General features: G+C 50.3%; 2 protein-coding genes across 4 annotated transcripts in view; one reads left to right on the top strand and one right to left on the bottom strand.

The window, feature by feature from the left end:
* The window catches only part of Rfx1 (regulatory factor X1), a 32,017-nt gene extending 25,491 nt beyond the window's left edge, over positions 1-6,526 (bottom strand). Inside the window, exon 1 of one of the 2 annotated variants that reach the window (XM_020155982.2) lies at positions 6,115-6,526. The gene's annotated coding sequence lies outside the window, so the exon portion shown is untranslated. The remainder of the gene's footprint in view (positions 1-6,114) is intronic. The other variant, XM_020155981.2, reaches the window with a different exon arrangement.
* A 517-nt stretch (positions 6,527-7,043) lies between these two features.
* Rln3 (relaxin 3) lies at positions 7,044-19,353 on the top strand. Of its 2 annotated transcripts, none has more exons than XR_012441313.1 (2): positions 7,044-7,472; positions 18,584-18,718. XR_012441313.1 is itself a non-coding variant. In XM_020155920.2 (2 exons), exons 1-2 carry the CDS (start codon positions 16,593-16,595, stop codon positions 18,820-18,822), a joined length of 429 nt encoding a protein of 142 aa, XP_020011509.1. In that variant the 5' UTR covers positions 15,897-16,592; the 3' UTR covers positions 18,823-19,353. The 2 variants fall into 2 exon arrangements, 1 of the variants encoding a protein (XP_020011509.1); XM_020155920.2 differs by lacking the exon at positions 7,044-7,472 and adding an exon at positions 15,897-16,782 and having other exon boundaries at positions 18,584-19,353.
* Positions 19,354-19,499: the final 146 nt, after the last annotated feature.

The raw sequence follows: 19,499 nt of genomic DNA, 5'->3' as shown, positions 1-19,499 counted from the left end.
AGTGTAATCCACCCATCACTGGGAGCTCTCGGTCCGCAGCCATACTCAGGACGCCCAGCCTGGGGTTCATTTACTTCTATCAGTAGTAGACAGCATTTTCCCCGTAGTTCCCACGGGGACTCTGGCCACCTGCCCGTGGTCCCAGTTAGGGCAGCAGAACCGGCAGCTGGCCCGAGCACTGGAGGAGGCACAAAGGCAGCACGGCACCGTCCTCCATCCTGCCCCTCCCAGGATCTAGGATGTCTTTTGATGCCACACTTCAGGAGATATCCAGCAAGCAGGTGAGAACCAAGCCTGGACAGGGCCCGCTGCATGACTCGAATTTGAACACCTCCTAGTGTGCGGCTTTGAGGAAGCCTTGGACGTCCCATGTGTGGAACAGGGGTTGGCAGGCCTTATGATGTGGGGTTGTACAGCTCAGGCTGGAGCCCAGACCAACCGGGTGTGCAATGCCTGGCTAAGTGCCTGGCCCATCAGAAGTGCCTGTGAGGGCTGGGGGTGCATCAGTGGTCCAAGGCTTGCCCGGCATGGGCAATGTAGTGGGCGAGAGGGAAGGAGGCAGGCAGAGAGGGAGGGAGGGGGGGAGGGAGGAACTGAGAGGAAGGGAAGGAAGGAAGGAAGAAGGAAGGGAGGGAGGCAGGAAGGAAGGAATGAGGAATAGAGAAGAAGAGAGGAAGGGACGGAAGGAAGGAAAAGGAAGGAAAGAGAGGGAAGAAAGAAGATGGAAAGGAAGGAGAGGGAGGGAGAATAGGGAGGGAGAAAAGGAAGGAAGGAGGGAGGGAAGGAGAGGGACAGAGGGAAAGGGAAGAAAGGCATGGAAGGAAGGAAGAAGGAAGGAAGAAGGGTGGCTCAGGAAATGACGCTGGCTCCAGTCATGCCCTGGGTCCTGTAACAAGGTTCCAGGAAAGACAAAAGTGCTCCCACACAGCCTCCCTTCCAGCTGCCGAGGACAAAGGAAGGACTGGGGGCTCCTCCCGGCCTCCTGAGCGTGCTAGCTGGGCTAGGAGAGGACTGGGAGAGGGTGCAGAGCCCAGAGCCACCTTCCCTGGCAGATCAGGCCATTCTTGTGAGAGGGCAGATGGGGAGAGGTGGGCTTGATTCAGACCACTATCTTGGCTACCTTGGGGTGTCCTGCCAAGTAGTGAAGCACAGGCCTCAGTGCTGCCCTGCCGGGGATCTGGACAGAGGAAGAACCTGCCTGTTGGAGAGGGGAGAGGCTGTTGCCTGCCACACACAGGAAGGAGATATCCCCCTCCAGCTCCTGTGCCCCCACACTCCTTCCTGCCAGCATGAAGAGGCTGCCTCCAGGGGGCTCACTGTCGCCCATGGGTACCTGCCTGCTTTGCTGAACCCAGGTGCTGCCTCTCAATGAACCAACTGACCTCAGCGCCTCAGTTTACCCTCCTGTCACCTGGGCTAATGAGAACACAAGGTTCACAGGGCTGTGATGAGATCAGCTCAGCACCCAGTGAGCACTGACAAGTGACAAGTGCTGTTATTAATTCAACAACTATTCTTGCCAGGTGGGGACAGAGGTGGAAGGTGACAGACACAACCCTCAAGGCGTTGGAAAGGCAATGAGGGGGGAATCCAACCTGCACTTCCATCAGCATCCCCTGGGGAGCTGGGCCCCTCTGCACAGTCTAAGATGGCCTGGGGCCTGTTTTAGTGACATCTCCTCCCCTCTTCACCTTTGATTTGAGGCAGGTTGTCCTGGGGCTGCAGCTGGCCCCGTCCACAAGGAAAGGAACTTAAAAGCTCCACACTGGCCAGTGTTTCCTCCTTTTAGGGACACAAAACCTGTAGGCCTCACTCCTTCTAAACAGGGGCAGGGAGAAGTGGTGATGGTGAGAGTTGAAAGCTTGCGTGTTCCCTACACAAACCACACAAGGACACAGCAGGCAGCATTCCCTATATTTCAGCACAAGATCCCTTTCTTCACGGCAGGTGTTGCATAAAACAGGAGACCTCCTGGACCAGTATATTCTTTGGCAATGAATCTGTCAAAAAGAGCACTAGTACCTGCACCTGTTTCCAAAGGCAACGGCTATGATTTGGAACCCACTCTTTCAGATCTGAGGCTATGAAGGGCCAGACAGTAAATAGTTTTGTTTTTTTGTCTGTTGCTACTGCCCAACTCTGCCACTGTAGTGTAAAATTATCCACTGACAATATGGAAACAAAGGAGCATGTTGGATGGCAATAAACCCTTTTATTTCCAGATTCGAATTGCATAGCATTTTTGCCTGTCGTGAAATATTAATTCATGTCACCAAATATTCACCTTTTGATTTTTAAAATCTTTCTGTGTGTGTGTGTGGTAAAACTCAGGGCCTACACCTTGAGCCACTCTACTAGCCCTTTTTTTGTGATGGGTTTTTTCGAGATAGAGTCTTGTGAACTATTTGCCTGCACTGGCTTCAAACCGTTATCCTCCTGATCTCTGCCTCCTGAGTAGCTAGGATTACAGGCGTGATCCACTGGCACCCAGCATGATCTTTTCCAATCATTTACATCTTTCTTAGCTCACCAGCCATCTAGAAACAGGCAGTGGGCTGGAGTTGGCTGGGACAGATTCTACAACCAAATGGTTCATGTTGTGGGCAAGGAACGCCCAAAGGCATGGAAGTGTCAATTCCCTTTCCTGGTGTACAGAATGGCTTTAGTACTGCTCTTGCAGGATCACAGGAAACTTTGATAGAATGATACGTGTTTCCCTTGTCCTCCTGTGTAATAGTTTATAAGATCTGTCACTTATTTTCCCAAAGTACACCATACAGCTTGGCACTTCCCTCCATAGGCATCAGCACTGTGTTGGTTGGAGCCGCTACCAACTTTAGCCTGGATTCCTGAAGTTCCTGTCCTCATTCTGGCCTCTGTAGTCCATGAGGGCCCCTCAGCTAGTCTGACATGTCACACTTCTGCCCCAAAGTCATCAAACCCCTGGTCATAGAGAATAAAGAAGGGCTGGCAGAGTGGTACAAGTGGCAGAGCACCTGCCTAGCAAGTGTGAGGCCCAGAGTTGAAACCCCAGGACAACAACAAAAAAAAAAGAGAATAAAGGAAATGGAGAGAAAGCCAACCCCTCTTGGCCCTTTCTGGCTCTGACTGTTGGTCTAAGAATGTCCCAGATTCCTCCTGCCTCAGGGCCTTTGTACCACCTCTTCTTCCCAAGTGGCATTCATTCCAGATTCCACGCCCACCCTTACTCCTGGCTCCTTCTTATCGCTCAGTTCTCAGACCGTGTGTCACTTCCTGTGCTGACAAGTGCCCCCCCACAAGCTCTCTCATTTTATTTACTTCCTGGCACTGCATGTCCCTATTTATTTATTTTCTTATTCATAGATTCTCTTCCTTCTGCACTGGAAAGGTAAACTCTCCAGGGGTGGAGGCCAGCCTGCCTCACCTATCCCTCCACCCCAGCTCCTGGAATACTCATGGCCACCCATTGGGAACTCTACTCCTTTATTTCACTTATGTATTTATTTTCTTGTAGTGCTGGAGATGGAACCTAGGGCCTCTGCACATGCTAGAGTGCTCTACCACTGAGTCATAACCCCACCCCAGCACCAGGGAACCTCAACTCTTTTTTTGTTTTTGTTTTTTTTCGGTCTCAGGACCTACACCTTGAGCTACTCCACCAGCCCTATTTTTGTGAAGGGTTTTCAAGATAGGGTCTTGAGAACTATTTGCCCAGGCTGGCTTCGGACTGCGATCCTCCTAAGCTCTGCCTCCTAAGTAGCTAAGATTACAGGAGTGAGCCACCAGCACCAGTTTACTCTTATTTTATCCAATGATGAACTGGCTGGGATAGGAGCGGCTGGAGGGGAGCTGGCAGAGTGGCTCAAGTGGTAGAGCACCTGCCTACCAAGCATGAGGCCCTGACTTCAAGCCCCAGCACTGGAAAAAAAAAAAAAAAAAAAGCCGCCTGAAATCCACCAATTACCTGGGGAGAAAGTTACTGCCTCTGGCCAGCAGCACCCTTCTGCTACCCGAGCTGGGATACCCCCTGGCACCCACCCAGTCAGAAACTCTGTGCACCCATCCAGCTGCCTCTGAAGGCTGTGGCCCCAGGAGCATCTGTCCGATCATCCCCTGCCAAGTGAAAGGAGGTGACTACCTTCCCCACCATGTCCACACCCCAGCCAGTCAACTTTAAAACCACAAGGCTGTCCCTCAATCCAAAATGACAAAAATAAATGCTGACTGTTGATTGTGGAGAGCAGGGCAGGAAGTGACAATCAGCATAATGACAGCAGAGGCTAGCAGAGTTTGGGCAGTCACTCTGTACTCGGTGCTTGACATGTGTTATTTTATGGATAACATGAGATTAAAATGGTTACTGCCGCTTAGCTTAGATGAGGGGAACTGAGGCCCAGAGAAGTTCAGTAGCCCACCCAAAACACACAGCTAAAAGCACGTGACTGTCAAGGACAAGTAAAGGAAGGAAGCCAGTGTCAAATGACACTTTGGGCTCAGGACTTTCTCCTTACTGGTGGGTGGAGGAGGCAGACTCAGTTAAGCAGACCAGATAATAGGTACTGTTCAGGTCAGCCTTCCTGGTATGAACTAATGATCTTCTCAGTAATGTGCTATTTCTACAGTAATACTGAAAACTAATCTTCACCTGTCTTAACTGTCAAGCAGTCTTGTCTCCAGGGTAGGAGGGTCTGGCCCAGAAAAGCTCCCTAGAGAGGTGAGCCCCCACCCACCTACCAGCCTAATTTCAAATTCTTGGAGGATGTGTATTGATTCACAGGCAGACACCAAGCTCAAATGCAAGATGGAGAGTAAGCAAAGTAGACTTGACCTGGCTAGCTACTTGAAAAACAAAACAAAACAAAACTTCCCCCAAGCTGGCAGATCTTGCTTCGTCGCCCCCCAAAAATCAGTTGCAAAGAGTCACCGCTGACAAATGTGGAGGTTTGCCCTTTCCTCTGACCGCACACTCGATCCTGCCCACGTGGCTCTGTAGGCCGGTATGTCCTGGTGACATGTGACCTTGTTGATACTAACTTCACACAAAAACATGTGTCTGGCCAAGGGAAGTGGCTTAATGAATCTAAGAAACTTCCTCAAGCGCATTTTCTTCCCCATTTCCAGAGGGGAGACTTTGATAAGCAGAAGAAGTAGAGGAAAAAGTCCCAAGACCACAACAAGCTCCCCCACCCCCACCCCCGACTGGGGACCACAAGAGGATTCAGGCCCCAGTCGGGAGAGAAATAATCAAGTTTCAATTTGGATGTATCTGTCACTCATGATCATCCTCGCTGGCATGGGCAGTTTGATTTCTGCAAATCGACTCCTCCAGGCCACGGCCAAGTTTTCTCCTAGTCACCACTTCTCCAAGAAACTTTGTGGCCCCTTGGCTTCCTCTCAGAGAGAAGGCAGTTTGAAAAGTGTTGAAATCAAGACTATAGTTAACAGCTCATCTATCCAACCACACTCAGAAACAAAGGGAAAGGATTTCAAGAGAACCATAAAGAAATTCCTGGGAGGAATTAGGGGGTTCGTGGAATGCAAAGAAAGTCAGATGGCAACCATTCTCCCCACTTTACGGGATGGAAAACTGAGTTCTCAAACGTGGCAGGCACTTGTCCCAGCTCTAAATTCCAAAAACAACTACTGAGATATAAAAGGGACGCCGCATAGACGGCCTTCTATCGTTCCTGGGATCGGATGGCCAGGGTGGTGACTGCTCCCGGGTGTCCCCCCCCCTCGCCCGGGCGGGAGGCGGGGGGGTAGGGGGGGAGAATGGCCCCGCCCATCCACCTTGGCTCCGCCTGGCCCCTCTCTCGCTCCCATTGGCCCAGCCTCCATGGGCCCGCCCCTTCGCACCTCCCGACATATAAAAGCCCCCCGCCCGGGCCGCTCGACCTCCACTTGCCGCTGGTCTGCGAGCGCCCGCCCCTCGTGGGGGACGGGCCGCGGGACTGGGGGGCGGGTGGTGTCGCCCCAGCTGCGCCCCGGCCCCCTCCCCCATGGTCCCGACAGTCGCCGACGCCATTTTGATCGCCCGCCCCTTCCCCCGAGCTGTGATTACAGCGACACCCGCTGCCTGGGCCCCACCGCCTGCCCCGTCCCGGCCAACCACCCTGGGGCTGCCCCGGTTACCTCGGCTTCTTCCCACTTCTGTCCGCGGAAGGGCTTTACGGAAGTCTCAGAGGCGATGTTAGGAAGGGGACGAAACGTGCCAGGGTCCCCAGGCCGGGCCGGGGGTGGGGGTGGAGGTGGGGGTCGGCCGGGCGGTTGTTGTTGTTGACTCGCGTTGCCGGGTTGCTTGGTCGCCACGACTACCGTGGCTATGGCGCCTCCGTTTCCCTCACCGGGGCAACTGTTGCTACCCACCCTACCTACGTCACGCGCCGGGGGCGGGGCCATGGGTGATTGGCGGTGCTGGGAGATGTGATTGGATGGCACTGGGCCCCTCCAGTATGCTATTGGCTCAAAGCCATGCTTTTCAACACCCGCTCGACTTGCAGGCGCTCGGATTCATTGGTATGAATGTCCATCAAAAGAAACTCAACCCTTAAAGGCGGTGGAGCCCGTCACTCCCGCAAGGAAGCAGCGGGCTAAGAATAAAGGGGTGGGACCTGTGAGGCTGGGATTGGGTTACGGCTGTAAACTCTGCTTTCTGGTTCGATTAACAGGATGTCAATCTACTCATAGCTTTGCCGCGCTCTCCTGCGGGGGGTGAGGGGGGCGAGAGGGGCGGGGAGGAGAGAGTGCGCATGCGTATCGTGCAAGGCTGGTTGGGTATTGTAGTCCGCTCTCACGTACTTAAAGTGACTTACCAAATCAAAAAATGCGAGAAAGGAAAGATCTCTTCCTTTAGACTTGTCTCTCCCTCGGTGGGCCAGTTTTTGGTCTCGCGCTGACGTCACGGGAGGAATGCGGTGACGCAGAGCTGCCCTTCTGTGACGTCAGCGGCAGAGGCCGGGCTCGGGGCTCGATGACGTCACGGGAGCGCTTGCCCACTGCCTTAAGAGAGTGGAGTGGACGTGGGTTTCCATCCTACCTCCCAGACATGGAGCGACCCTAGGTCGGCTGGAAAGCGCGGCCGCCCCGCCCTCTCCCGCCTCCCCGCCGCCTCGGCCCGGAAAGGTCACCGCGGGCGGCGGACGGTGGCTATCTCGGCCACGCAGGCGGTCAGCCGCCGGGAAAGGTCTCCCGGGGGCGGGGGACTTCATTAGCTGCCTCCGCCGCGGGCCGTCAGCCAAGGTCAGCGGCGCCCGGCCTCTCCCCGCAGTCCCGGCCCCCCCGTGCCTCAGTTTCCCCAGCATACCGGCCAGGTGCAGCGGGAGGCAAAGGTGAAACCTAAGCACCGCCCCGGCTGGACTCGCATAAACGTCGTCATCAAGTAAATGCAATGTTTAAAAACCTCATCAACGAGAAAAATAAATGCAGCATGAACCAAATACTAACATGTTAAAGATAGGATCCACCAGCACCAGCACCGGGACTAGGGTGAGGTGAGTCGTGCAAGAACACGGGGTTGGTTGCATCTTGTCTTTAATTTTTTTTTTTTTTGATTCAGGGTTTTTGTAAATGAGTAGATTATAACTGCTCTTACCACAGGGAGGGGATATGAGCAGCTATGTGTGATGACGAATATGTTAATTTGTTCCTCCATAGTAACCATTTTACTATAATGTGTGTCTTAGAACATCAGGTTGCATACCTCGAAAATACACTATAAGCCCAGTACAGTGATGCACTCCTGTAGTCCCAGACACTAGGCAGGCTGAGGCAGGAGTTCAAGGCCAACCTGGGCAATGTAGCCAGACCGCCCCATCTCAAATAATAATGATAAATAAAATTATTTTTATTTTAGTGAGACTCAGAAAGACAACTATCATGTATTCATTCACTTGTTTGCAGAAGCTAGACATAAAAAATAAATTTTATTTTTAGAATGTATGTATTTTTCAACCTTTTTGGGTTTTTGGTGTTGGGGATTGACTTAGGGACTGGTACATGCTGAGGACACAGTATTCCATGAAGCTGTACACCCAGCCCTAACCATGTGTTTTTTCTGTTTTGTATTTTTGGCCATACTGGGATTTGAATTCAGTGCCTCATGCTAGCCAGGCAAACTCTACCACTTGAACCCCTCCACCAGTCCTGTGTTTAAGGACTGGATCTCAAAAACTGTTTTCGTGGGCCTGGCTTTGAACTTTGATCCTCCTGATCTCTGCCTCTTGGGTAGCTAGGATTACAGGCATGAGCCACTGGCACCTGGCACAGTCATATGTTTGTTTCATTCTTTTGCAGTACTGGTCTTGAACTCAGGGCCTTCACCTTGCGCCACTCCACCAGCCCTTTTTTATGAAGGGCTTTTTCGAGATAGGGTCTCACAAACTATTTGCCTAGGCTGACTTCAAACTGCAATCCTCCTGATCTCTGCTTCCTGTGTAGCTATGATTACAGGCGTGGGCTAGTCATATTCTTTTTGATAATTTATTTTAATCATAGTTTTTAGTTTTACATTCATGTCCATTTTTAAAATATTAATCACCTTGATGACTCAGGGTTTTTTCACCAGTCCCTAAAATTTTGCACCTTTATCCCTTAGCAGAGGCAGAGGAAGGAGGAAAAAGAAAAAGGTTGTCATTGCAGCTCTACTGTGTGATAGTGACGAAGTGCTTGAACCTCTCTGAGCTAATCTTCTGTTTCCTAGGTCAACCAGGTGTTTTTTAAAAGTGAAGAAACAAACACATTCCTTGCCTTTACATCAGACAGAGAGAGAGGATAAGCAATGAGAGTAATAACATCGGTGCGTAGAGGTTGCCCTGGCAGCATTAAGAGGTAGAGGACAGGAACGAGACGATGTCATAGCCAGTATTCTCTAAGGACAGGGCCCTCAGAATGAGCCTGGATGAGAAAAAGCCCCATGGAACCCGGTAGAGGGACTGCAGAGGCTGAGCCTTCATATCCAGAGATGGGATCACGGAAGTAACTGCCCACATAATTCTACAGAAATCCAACAAAATGGAACGAGCCCCCCCACACACACACATGGGAGGGAACGTGGGTCCCTTAAGGTCATATGTGTGGAGGTGACACAGCCCAGGCAGCTTGTCTACCTTCTTGGGACTTTCCAGCGCCCACAGTGTGACTGTTCATAGGAAAAGAAAAAAAAAAAAAAACAATAGCTCCAGTCTGCCTCGAAAAGCCAGCCCCCCACAAGTCCCCTCAAGAATTAATGAGACTTCTGGGCAAGGGGTGCCCAGGAGGAAACTGAAGTCCATGAATCAAGTTCCTCAACCCCCACCCATGCCTTCTTCCATGAGACAGGTCGGGGTCTTTTATCAGCCATGGGGTCTTTGCTATGTGTAGGAGACCAAGAAGCCCTGTCTTTACCTACCACCCATTTCAGGGACTTGCAGAAGTCCCCTGGCACAGCCAAGCCAAAAAGATTCCTTATGCCTGGTGTGGTGGTTCGTGCCTGTAATCCCGGCATTCTCAAGGCAAGAGGATTGGGAGTTCCAGGCCAGCCTGGGCTACATATATAGATCCTGTTGCAGACAACAAATGACAACAAAAGGAAGTTCACATCAGCTGCTAGTGGCTCACGGCTGTAATCCTAGCTACTCAGGAGGCAGCGATCAGGAAGATCAAGGTTCAAGGCCACCCTAGGCAAATAGTTATCTCGAAAACACTCCTCACAAAAAAGGGCTGGTGGAGTGGTTCAAGGTGTAGGCCTTGAGTTCAAAAAAACTTTCAAAGCACTGGCATGTGGAAGAAAAACGACAAAATACAAAGCTGAGCATGCTGGTGCACAGCTATAATTCCAGCATTTAGAAGGCAGAGGCAAAAGGATTAGGAGTTTGAGGCCAGCCTGGGATACATAGTGAGATCCTGCAACAACAACAACAAAAAATCCAGACCAAAAATATCCAAAATCCTGAAAATAGATCCTCTTAAGTCCTTCCACTTAGAGAACATTTGCTATCTTCATGAATATTTATCACTCTGTTTTATTTACACAGTAGGAAGGCAAGGGTTTTCTTTTTTCTTTTTGAAGTGCCCTGCAAAAGGCCAGTTTTTGAGAGGAAATATAAAGGAAGTTATTAGCTTCTCTGTCTCTAAAATGAGAATGAAACATTGTAGCAAGGAGCTGAAAGGGTGCAGGCAAGATCTAATTACACAATCAGTTTGTGTAAATTACAACATACTCCTGCTCCTGTACAAAATGATACGTGGTGGCTGGGGTGTGGTTGGTGACAAGGAGTTTAGCATGTAGAGGCCCTGGCCTTCCTCCCCAGCTCTCCAAAGGAAATAAAAGGCTACCTCATGTTACTTGATGTATCTGCTCAGGATTCCATGTGGAGAACACCTTGAAAAACCAGTGCACACCTGCACCTTTGTACTCAAGTTCAAGACCAGGCTGAGCTACATAGTGACACCCTGTTTTACAGTAATATTTTTTAAAAAGGGCTAGGGGGTGCAGCTAGAGTATGCAAGGGCCTGAATTCCATCTCCACCTGTGCACAAAGATAAGAAGAATGAAATAAAATTAGCTGGGCACTGGCGACTCACATCTGTAATCCTCACTACTCAGGAGGCAGAGATCAGGAGGATCGAAGTTCAAAGCCAGCTTGGGAAAATAGTTCACCAGACCCTATCTTGAAAGACCAAAAAGGGCTGGTGGAGTGGCTCAAGGTGAAGGCCCTGAGTTCAAACCCCAGTACTTCAAAAATAAATAAATACATAAAATAAAAATAAATAAGCTTGGAGAAAAGGCAAGCTGTGAAGACATATTTCCAACCTAACTCATGATCAGATGGCAAGTCCCCTTCACATGTAAAGAAGACTAGAAATGAAGGAAAAGATGAACAACCCCAGAAAATAAAGACCAAGGGAAGGAACCTACAGAGCGAAAAGTGAATTATAAATAGCTCTGGAGCACATGGAGTTTTGCTCTGCCTGACTTGGGACAGGGAAATGCAGTTTTTTTTGGGGGAGGGGGGACTGGGGTTTGAACTTAGGGCTTTGCATTGAAAATCAGGTGCTGTACTACTCAAGCCACACCTCTGGTTATTTTGGGGATGGGGTCTCACCAACTATTTGCCTCGAACCTTGATCCTCCTGATCCTGGCCTCCAAAGTAGCTAGGATTGGGCTGGCAGAGTGGCTCAAGTGGTAGAGCACCTGCCTAGTGAGCTTGAGGCCCTGACTTCAAACCTCAGTGCTGCCAAAAAAGAAAATGTAGCTAGGATTACAGGCAGGAGCCACTGCACCTGGAGGGAAATGCAAATTTTGTCTAGTCTCAGATTCCATGATTCACCTATTATGTTGGCAAAAATCCAAAGTTTGAAACGCTCTCTTAGTAAAGCTGTAAAGAAGCCAAATTATTATCCACTGCTGGAGGAAGTGTGAGTTGAGTTAACCCTCACAGGGGAAGATTTGAGAATATGTGTAAAAATCCTAAAGGCGCTCAGTCTTTAGGGAATTTATCCACAGATACACTTGCAGGGGGGGTGAGATGACGTTTGTACAGGGTTCTCGCTGTGGTGTTAGCCTGAAAAAAGATGGGTGAAAAGTGGATGAGCCAGTCAGTGTCTGTTACTGGGACTGGGTGAGCGGCTCAAGTGGTAGAGCAGGCACCTGCCTAGCAAGCGTGAAGCCCTGAGTTCAAAGCCCAGTGCCTCCAAATAAATAAAGGGTTCGTAAAGATAGTTTTGATTAAGTGAGGAAAAGAGCAAGGTGCAGAAGATACATAAAACATCTATCTATAAGAATTCTGACCCAGGCTACAACGTGGGTTAACCATGCAGCGTTGTCCACAGTGTCATAAACAGAGATGGGTGGTTGGTGGCATTCAGGGGCTGGGAGAGGGGCCATGATGGTGGCAGGGTCAAAGTTTCAGTTTTTTCTCACGAGTTTGTGTGTGTGTGTGTGTGCAGTGCTGGAGATGGAACCCAGAGTCTCACACATGCCCGACAAGCATTCTACCCCTCAGCTATGTCCCCGGCTCTCAAGTTTCTCTTTGAGCCAGGGGCCTGTGGCTCACGCCTATAATCCTAGCTACTGAGGAGGCAGAGACCAGGAGGATCGTGGTTCGAAGCCAGCCCAGGCAAATAGTTGGTGAGACCCTATCTTGAGAAAACCCATCACAAAAAGGCTGGTGGAGTGGCTCAAGGCCCTGAGTTCAAGTCCCAGCACTGGGGAAAAAAAGGGTTTTTTGGCAGTACTAGAATTTGAACTCAGGACCTCGCACTTGCTTGGCAGGTGCTCTACTGCTGGATGCACTCCACCAGCCCCCAAGTCTTTCTCTTTTCTTTGTGTGTGTGTGTGTGTGCGTTTGTGTGTGCAGTGCTGGGGATGGATCCCAGGGCTTTTGCATATGCTAGACAAGCATTCTGCTACATCCCCAGCCCTTCTGTGTGTGTGTGTGTGTTGGTTTTTGTTTTTTTTTTTTGGTGGGGGTGTTAATTTTTTTTTAATGAGTCAGGGTCTCGCTATGTAGCCCAGGCTGGCATTGAATTTCTGATCCTCCTACCTCTGCTTCCCAAGTGCTGAGATTACAGACATGTACCACCACACCCAGCCCCATTCTATCTCTTACAAGGACACTTGTCACTGGATTTACAGCCCATGCAGGTAATCCAGGGTGATCTCATTTTAAGGCCCTCCCTACATCTGCAAAGACTTTTCTCTAATGAGATCACGTTCAGTAACGTGGACATATGTTTGTGCAGGTCACAGTTGAACCCACTACACCTCCTGGATGCTAGGTAGGGCACTAAACACTTTATGTAATCCCCCGTCCCCAAGCTGGGCACTGGTGGCTCACGCCTGTAATCCTAGCTACTTGGGAGGCTGAGATTGGAGGACTGAGGCTTGAAGCCAGCCCAGGTGAATAATTCTCAAGACCTCATCTCCAAAATAAGCCGAGCAAAATGGACTGCAGGTCCTGTGAAGCAGATACACTTATGTCCATCTTCCCAATGGACTCAGAGAGGCACAGGGCCTTGTCCAGGGTCACACAGGAACCAGAATTCTAACCCAGCTAGGTTAGGCCCAATTTTCTGTGTGAGGCACCAAAGATACTTCTGGCTCAGGGACAATCAGTTAAATGAGACATCAAGGAATTCGTGTGCCTTTGTTTGGCATGGGCCCTCCAGACCAGGTGTCTAGAGGGATGCAAGACAAAAGGGCAGAAGGGTGAGTGCCATGAGTCGTCACCAGTGAAGAGGCCAACAGCAAAAGGCAAATTATTCATCAGCCCTTTCTAAGCAATGCAATCAGATGTGACCCCCACCTTCTGGAACGTGGCCCTTGGTCTGTGACACCCTCAGGGGACAACCCCAGCCAGGAGTTTATGATGGAGAAAATGACAAAGGGAGAAAGTTCCGATCCAAAGGAAATGTGTCCTGTAGAAATAACATTTAAGCCTCACTGGTGCCGGAAACTGCTGTAAGAATTTGATAGCCTCTTTACATCTTCCTCTCTATGAAGGTGAGGGCCAAAGCCACAGGGAATTTAAGCGACCTGACTCAGCTCACAGAGCATGAAAAGGGCAGAGCTGGAATTTAAACGTAGGCCAGTCCTTCCACCAGAGCCCCTTCTGTGGCTGCTTTTTAAATTGAGGTGAAGCAGGCGTGGAGGTGCACACCTGTAATCAGAGCACTCGGGAGGGTGAGGTGGTATGTGAGTTCCAGGCCAGCCTGGGCTGCATAGCAGGACCCTGTGTAGGTGAACGGATAGAAACACAGATGATAGATAGATAGAACAGAAAATTCACTTTTTTTGGTTTTGTTTTTTTGACACGGGGTCTGGGCACGTACCCCCAGACTGTGTAGCCCAGGTTGCCCTGGAGCTCTCAATCCTTCTTCCCCAGTCCCCCAAGTGCTGGCATTACAGGTGTGTACCACTGTAAGGGGAGCAATGACAGAGGTGACTCCATTTTGGATGAGGAGGCACTTTAGAAGCAGACATCTAAGGAGGCATGAGAAATAACAGGTTTCTTAGGAAAATAGCAAGCCTGTCACCAAAGCAACAAAATGCAGCTGCAAGATGCGCGCCCCAGGGCGGGAGGAGCTGGACAGACTCTCCTGGAGTGTGCCGTTCCATCGGGGATGAGCAGGTGACCGGGCTCAGTGGGAAGTCAACCAGATGACGTCCACTCACAACATACTTGCAGGTAGAAGAGTGGACCTAAGCCTGGCAGAGCCCTATAGCACTCCTACACTCAAGCTACACTAAGACAGCTTTTTTCCCTAAGCCCCTCGCCCATTCAGGAGCTTTAATGTTCGATCAATAAACGTCATGCTTGCTTTACTCTTGACTCGTGGTCCGGCGTCTTCAATCACCAACTTTGCCAGGACACAAGCTCAGAACCAGTACCCCAGTGTCACCACCATGCCAAGCTTCGCTGGCACAATTTGACCAACAAAATAACAGCGTTGGATTTTAACCCAAAGAGTAAAATAACCACAAATCCATATTGGTGGCCTCGGGGGGACGCTCAGGTAGAGCACTTGCCTAGCAAGTTCAAGGTCTGGCTTCCATCCCCAGCACCAAAAAAACCACCCAAAACCATAGTGTAAATGATTGAATAAATAAAAGACAAAGAGACAAGTCTTTCTTACAGGACAAATCAGAATAATGAAGAGTAAGTGTAGAAAGAAAGAAGTAACACAAACCAACCATTTCACAGGACTGGGTTCCATCTCCAGCACCACAAAAAATAATTAAAAAATTATTAATGGAATACAAAGGAATGATGATAGTTGAAGTTAAGAAGGCTGGGCACCGTGGCTCATGCCTGTAATCCTAGCTACTCAGGACGCAGAGATCAGGAGGATCGTGGTTCAAGGCCAGTCCAGGCAAATAGCGCTTGAGACTGTCTCAAAAACTCATCACAAAAAGGGGCTGGTGGAGTGGCTCAAGGTGTAGGCCCTGAGTTCAAACCCCAGTACCACAAAGAAAAAAGGCGGCTGTCTCTGGAGGGGGTGAGGATGGTAACCAGGGGAATTCAGGGTAGAGAAAGGGTCTGCTGTGTTGAGAGCTTCCTGTTCCTGACCTGACCTGATGTGGACATCCTGTTCACAGCCTTTTTTTTTTTTTTGAGTGGGAATGGAATTTGAACTCAAGGCTTTGCACTTGCAAAGCAGGTGCTGTACCACGTGAGCCACACTTCCAGTCCATTTTGCTCTGGTTGTTGGAGATGTGTCTCCAGCGATTTTGCCTCGACTGGCCTTGAACCTTGATCCTCCCAATCTCAGTCTTCTAAATGGCTGGATTACGGCTGTGAACCACCAGCACCAGGTTCACAGCCATTCTTTAGATCGCACGTTTGTCACGATCCTGTGGCGTGAGGACAGCTCACACTGGCTTGTGAGAAGCCATTGTTACATTTAAAGAATTTGAGAATAGAGCATAGGCAGCACAGTGGTAGCCTGAAATGGACCAAAAATAGATTCCTATTGTATGATGGGACTAGAAAGCCCAAGCCAGGTGTGGTGGTGCATGCCTGTAGTCTCAGCTACTCTGGAGGCCCAGGAGTTCAAGATCAAGCTGGATAGACCCCATCTCAAAAAATTCAAATGAAAAATTAATTTTAAAAAGTCAACATAGTAGTGCATGCCTGTAATCCCAGCACTCAGGTGGCTAAGGCAGATAGAGTTTGAGGCCAGCCTGGGCTACATAGCAAGACCCTGTCTCTTGCCAAAAAAAAAAAAAAAAAAAAAAAAAAAGATAATAATTAAAAACAAAAAAAAGAACCACTATGTTACCTGGTACCAGGTATTCATTACCTATCATTTATTTGTTTGTTTATTTATGCATTTATTTCATTGCTGGGGATGGAACCCAGGGCCTCATGCACGCTAGGTAAGGGCTCTACTGAGGTACACTCCTGGCCCTATTTATTTATTTTATGTTAGAGACAGGGTCTCTGTACGTGGCTAAGGCTGGCCTTGATCTCCTGAGCTCAAGTGAACCTCCTATGTCAACCCCTGGAGTATCTGAGGCCACAGGCGTCTGTCGCTGCACCCAGTTGTTACTACTGCTTTAGAATAGTTTGGATATCCCACCCTCTGGGCATCTGGCTGAGGGCTCCCCCAGTTTTGGTCCTGCTTTTTTTTTTTTTTAGTGGTACTGGGGATTGAACTCAGGGCTTCATACTTTTTAAGCAGGTGCTCTGCTACTTGAGCCACTCCACCAGTCCTTTTTTGTGATGGGTATTTTTCGAGATAGGGTCTCCTGAACTATTTGCCTGGGCTGGCTTCGAACCGTGATCCTCCTGATCACTGTTTCCTGAGTAGCTAGGATGATAGGCGTGAGCCACCAGCTTCGGGCTAAATTACTGTTTTCTGCAGAATATGCATGGAGACCTCTTGCTTCTTGTGTGGAAGATGACAGTGAGCTGAGCCCTGTCACCTGTCCCTGGAGAAAGGTTATCGCTTGGAGGAGAAGCAGGAAAGGTCGGGTTGGGGGGGCCACGCCTGTCTCCCCTCTGCTGGGGGAGATAAAGGTCGCTCGGCTTCCTTCAAGCAGGGCAGGGGGGCCACCGAGTATAAAAGGGTGACAGAAGGCATTGGAGACGCCAAGCACCCTTGTGTCCCAGGCGTGTCTGTCGGGACCATGGCCAAGTGCACACTGTGGCTGCTGCTGGCTCTCTGGTTCCTGGCCGGGGAGCTATGGCCGGCGGCCGAGGCCCGGACGGTGCCCTATGGGGTGAAGCTGTGTGGCCGAGAATTCATCCGAGCTGTCATCTTTACCTGCGGGAGCTCCCGGTGGAGACGGAGGGACATCCTGACTCAGGAAGCGATGGGTGAGGCCTGGGAAGGAACAGGTGGCTCTGTGGGTCCCCGGAGACCACTGGGACAGAGATGCGAGGAGGGACTGGGGGAGCTTGGGAGTTTGCCCTGCCACACACAGCTGGGGACAATTGCCCAGCCCGGCAGCCAGGCCCAGGGCTCAGGGTTTGGCAAACTGCATTGCTGGGTGGTGGCAGCCAGCCAGCCACAGGGACTAGGAATCAGAGGATGTCTGTCCACTCTTTCCCGAGTCCCTGCTGTGTGTCCAGCCCTGGGCTAAGCTAAGGCTGCTTCCTTGCATTGGTACAGGGGGTCACCGCTAGTGGAAATGACACTACTGGCTTATGGAGCAGGTTAGGAGGGTGTGGTGACTATGTGGCAGGTTTTACCACCTGGTGGGTGACTCTCCTAGCACCTGGTTTCTCCTAGCCCAGCCTCTTTTGAGTGGGAGACATAGTTGGTGAGACTGAGGTATTGTTAAGTGGCGTAATTAAGACAAAACAATTAAGGTCACAGCCTAAGCAGGGCAAGGGGCTCTGTCTGGGCCAGGTGGAAGGGGCAGGAGAGTTGGCGAAAGAATAGATGGTCATGATAGTGATGATGACAGAGGAGAGAAGGGAATGGGTGCATGGATAGATGGATGATAAATGGATGGATGGATGGATGGATGGATGGATGAGTGGATGCATGGATGAGTGGATGGATGGATGGATGGATGAGTGGATGATGGATGGATGGATGAGTGGATGATGGATGGATGGATGGATGAGTGGGTGGATGGATGGATGGATGGATGAGTGGATGGGTGGATGGATGGATGAGTGGATGGTGGATGGATGGATGAGTGGATGGGTGGATGGATGGATGGATGAGTGGGTGGATGATGGATGGATGAGTGGATGGTGGATGGATGAGTGGATGGATGGATGGATGAGTGGATGGGTGGATGGATGGATGAGTGGATGGGTGGATGGATGGATGAGTGGATGGATGGATGGATGGATGAGTGGATGGTGGATGGATGGATGAGTGGATGGGTGGATGGATGGATGAGTGGATGGGTGGATGGATGGATGGATGAGTGGGTGGATGGATGGATGGATGAGTGGATGGTGGATGGATGAGTGGATGGATGGATGGATGAGTGGATGGGTGGATGGATGGGTGAGTGGATGGATGGATGGATGGTAGATGGATGGATGGATATGACTGTGCACACAGAATACACTTTGCCTTGGTTCAAATTGTAGCTCTACCACTTAATAGCTATGTTTTCTTTGCACATTCTGTAAGGAGCCAGAGTCTTCTTTGGTAAGAGGGGGGGCAAAACCCATTCATGTAGTTGTCAGTGAAAGGAGTGAAAGTATTAACTCACTAAAGCACTTAAAACAGTATCTGGCAAACAATAAGTGCTCAATAAATGCTCAATGGCTTTTTGAGTACTTAACATGTTCAGAATATTGTTATAGCTTTTATTACTATGAAGTCCTCTATAGATATAAAACTCTAGAATGTAGACTTATTATTTTCCCCACTTTGGTTTGTCTAAAGAAACTTGGGAAGGCTAGCTCCAAAATGCATGCTTTTAACTACTAGGTCCTTGATAAATAAAGAGTAAGAGGAAATAAATGATAAGAATGTCAAACTTAGTAAGGGTGACTAATTTGGTCTTTGAAACTAGTGGCAGAGGCAATATTTGAACCCAGGACTGAGTGGAATTCAATCCTTGAATCACAAGAATAGAGAAGTAGCCAGGTCATTCTGGTCGCAGGCAGAATGTGAGCCTTGAGGCTGAATTCTCTTCATCTTTTGCAGGGGAAGCCTTTCCAGACACAGACGCTGATGCAGACAGCCTGGCAGAAGAGATGGATGAGACCGTGGGCTCCAGTGAGTGGCTGTCCCTAACCAAGCCTCCGCAGGCCTTCTATGGTGGTCATCACAGCTGGCCAGAGACCCCTGGAGCTCTTCGGAGCAGGCGAGAAGTCCTGTCTGGTCTCTCCAGCACCTGTTGCAAGTGGGGCTGTACCAAGAGCGAAATCAGCAGCCTTTGCTAAGCCAGGAGCTGGACAACAGGGGACACCAAGGTCAATGTCGCAGCCCTGCCGGCCACTCAGCTTGCATCTGACCAAGCACCTGTCCTTCGACTCCCATCCCTTTATTCATCTGCAAGTCTCAGAGGTCAGGTGCTGCAGACTTGGGCTGAGGCTCAGGCTCAGCCATCATCCCCAGTCCCCATCCAACCCTCACCTTTGACCAAACTATGGTGGCCCTGTGCCCTCTGAGCCAGCTGGGCCCCTGCCTGACCAAACAGACAATCCTGATTTTGACTCCTAACCTCTTCCCGGCCCCAACCATGCTTCTCCCCGACTCAAAACAGTCCCCTGCCAGCACTGTAACCTTACGCAAAGTGGCCACCCTGAGACCACAGCCAAACTTTTGTCCTCCAGCTTCTGTCCCTTCCAACACCCGCCATCTCCATGCTGTGCACCCCAGGGATGGTGGCCCGGCACCCATAACCTTAAACCTGAGGCCGGAAGCACAGCGCATGCCTCAGAACCTTCCCGATCCCCAACAATAAAAGCTGCAAAGGATTTGCGCAGAGAGAGTGTGTCACTGGGGACTGGGTGGGAAATGGAGGGGGTGGGACAGGTTTTACTGAGCTGGGCATCGCCGTCGAGTTCCCCAGAGGCCCCAGGTCGCCTCTGCAGTCACCCCCCACCCCTCGTCCCAG

Source organism: Castor canadensis, chromosome 14 (assembly GCF_047511655.1).
Source record: "Castor canadensis chromosome 14, mCasCan1.hap1v2, whole genome shotgun sequence".
NCBI lineage: Eukaryota > Metazoa > Chordata > Mammalia > Rodentia > Castoridae > Castor > Castor canadensis.
Note: the sequence above shows the minus strand (reverse complement) of the source record. Positions and strands in the feature narration are given on the sequence as shown.

Coding starts and splice junctions, on each gene's coding strand:
- Rln3 (XM_020155920.2), top strand. CDS start 16,593: ATGGCCAAGTGCACACTGTGGCTGCTGCTGGCTCTCTGGTTCCTGGCC. Junction 16,783..18,583: donor CCTGACTCAGGAAGCGATGG/GTGAGGCCTGGG, acceptor CATCTTTTGCAG/GGGAAGCCTTTCCAGACACA.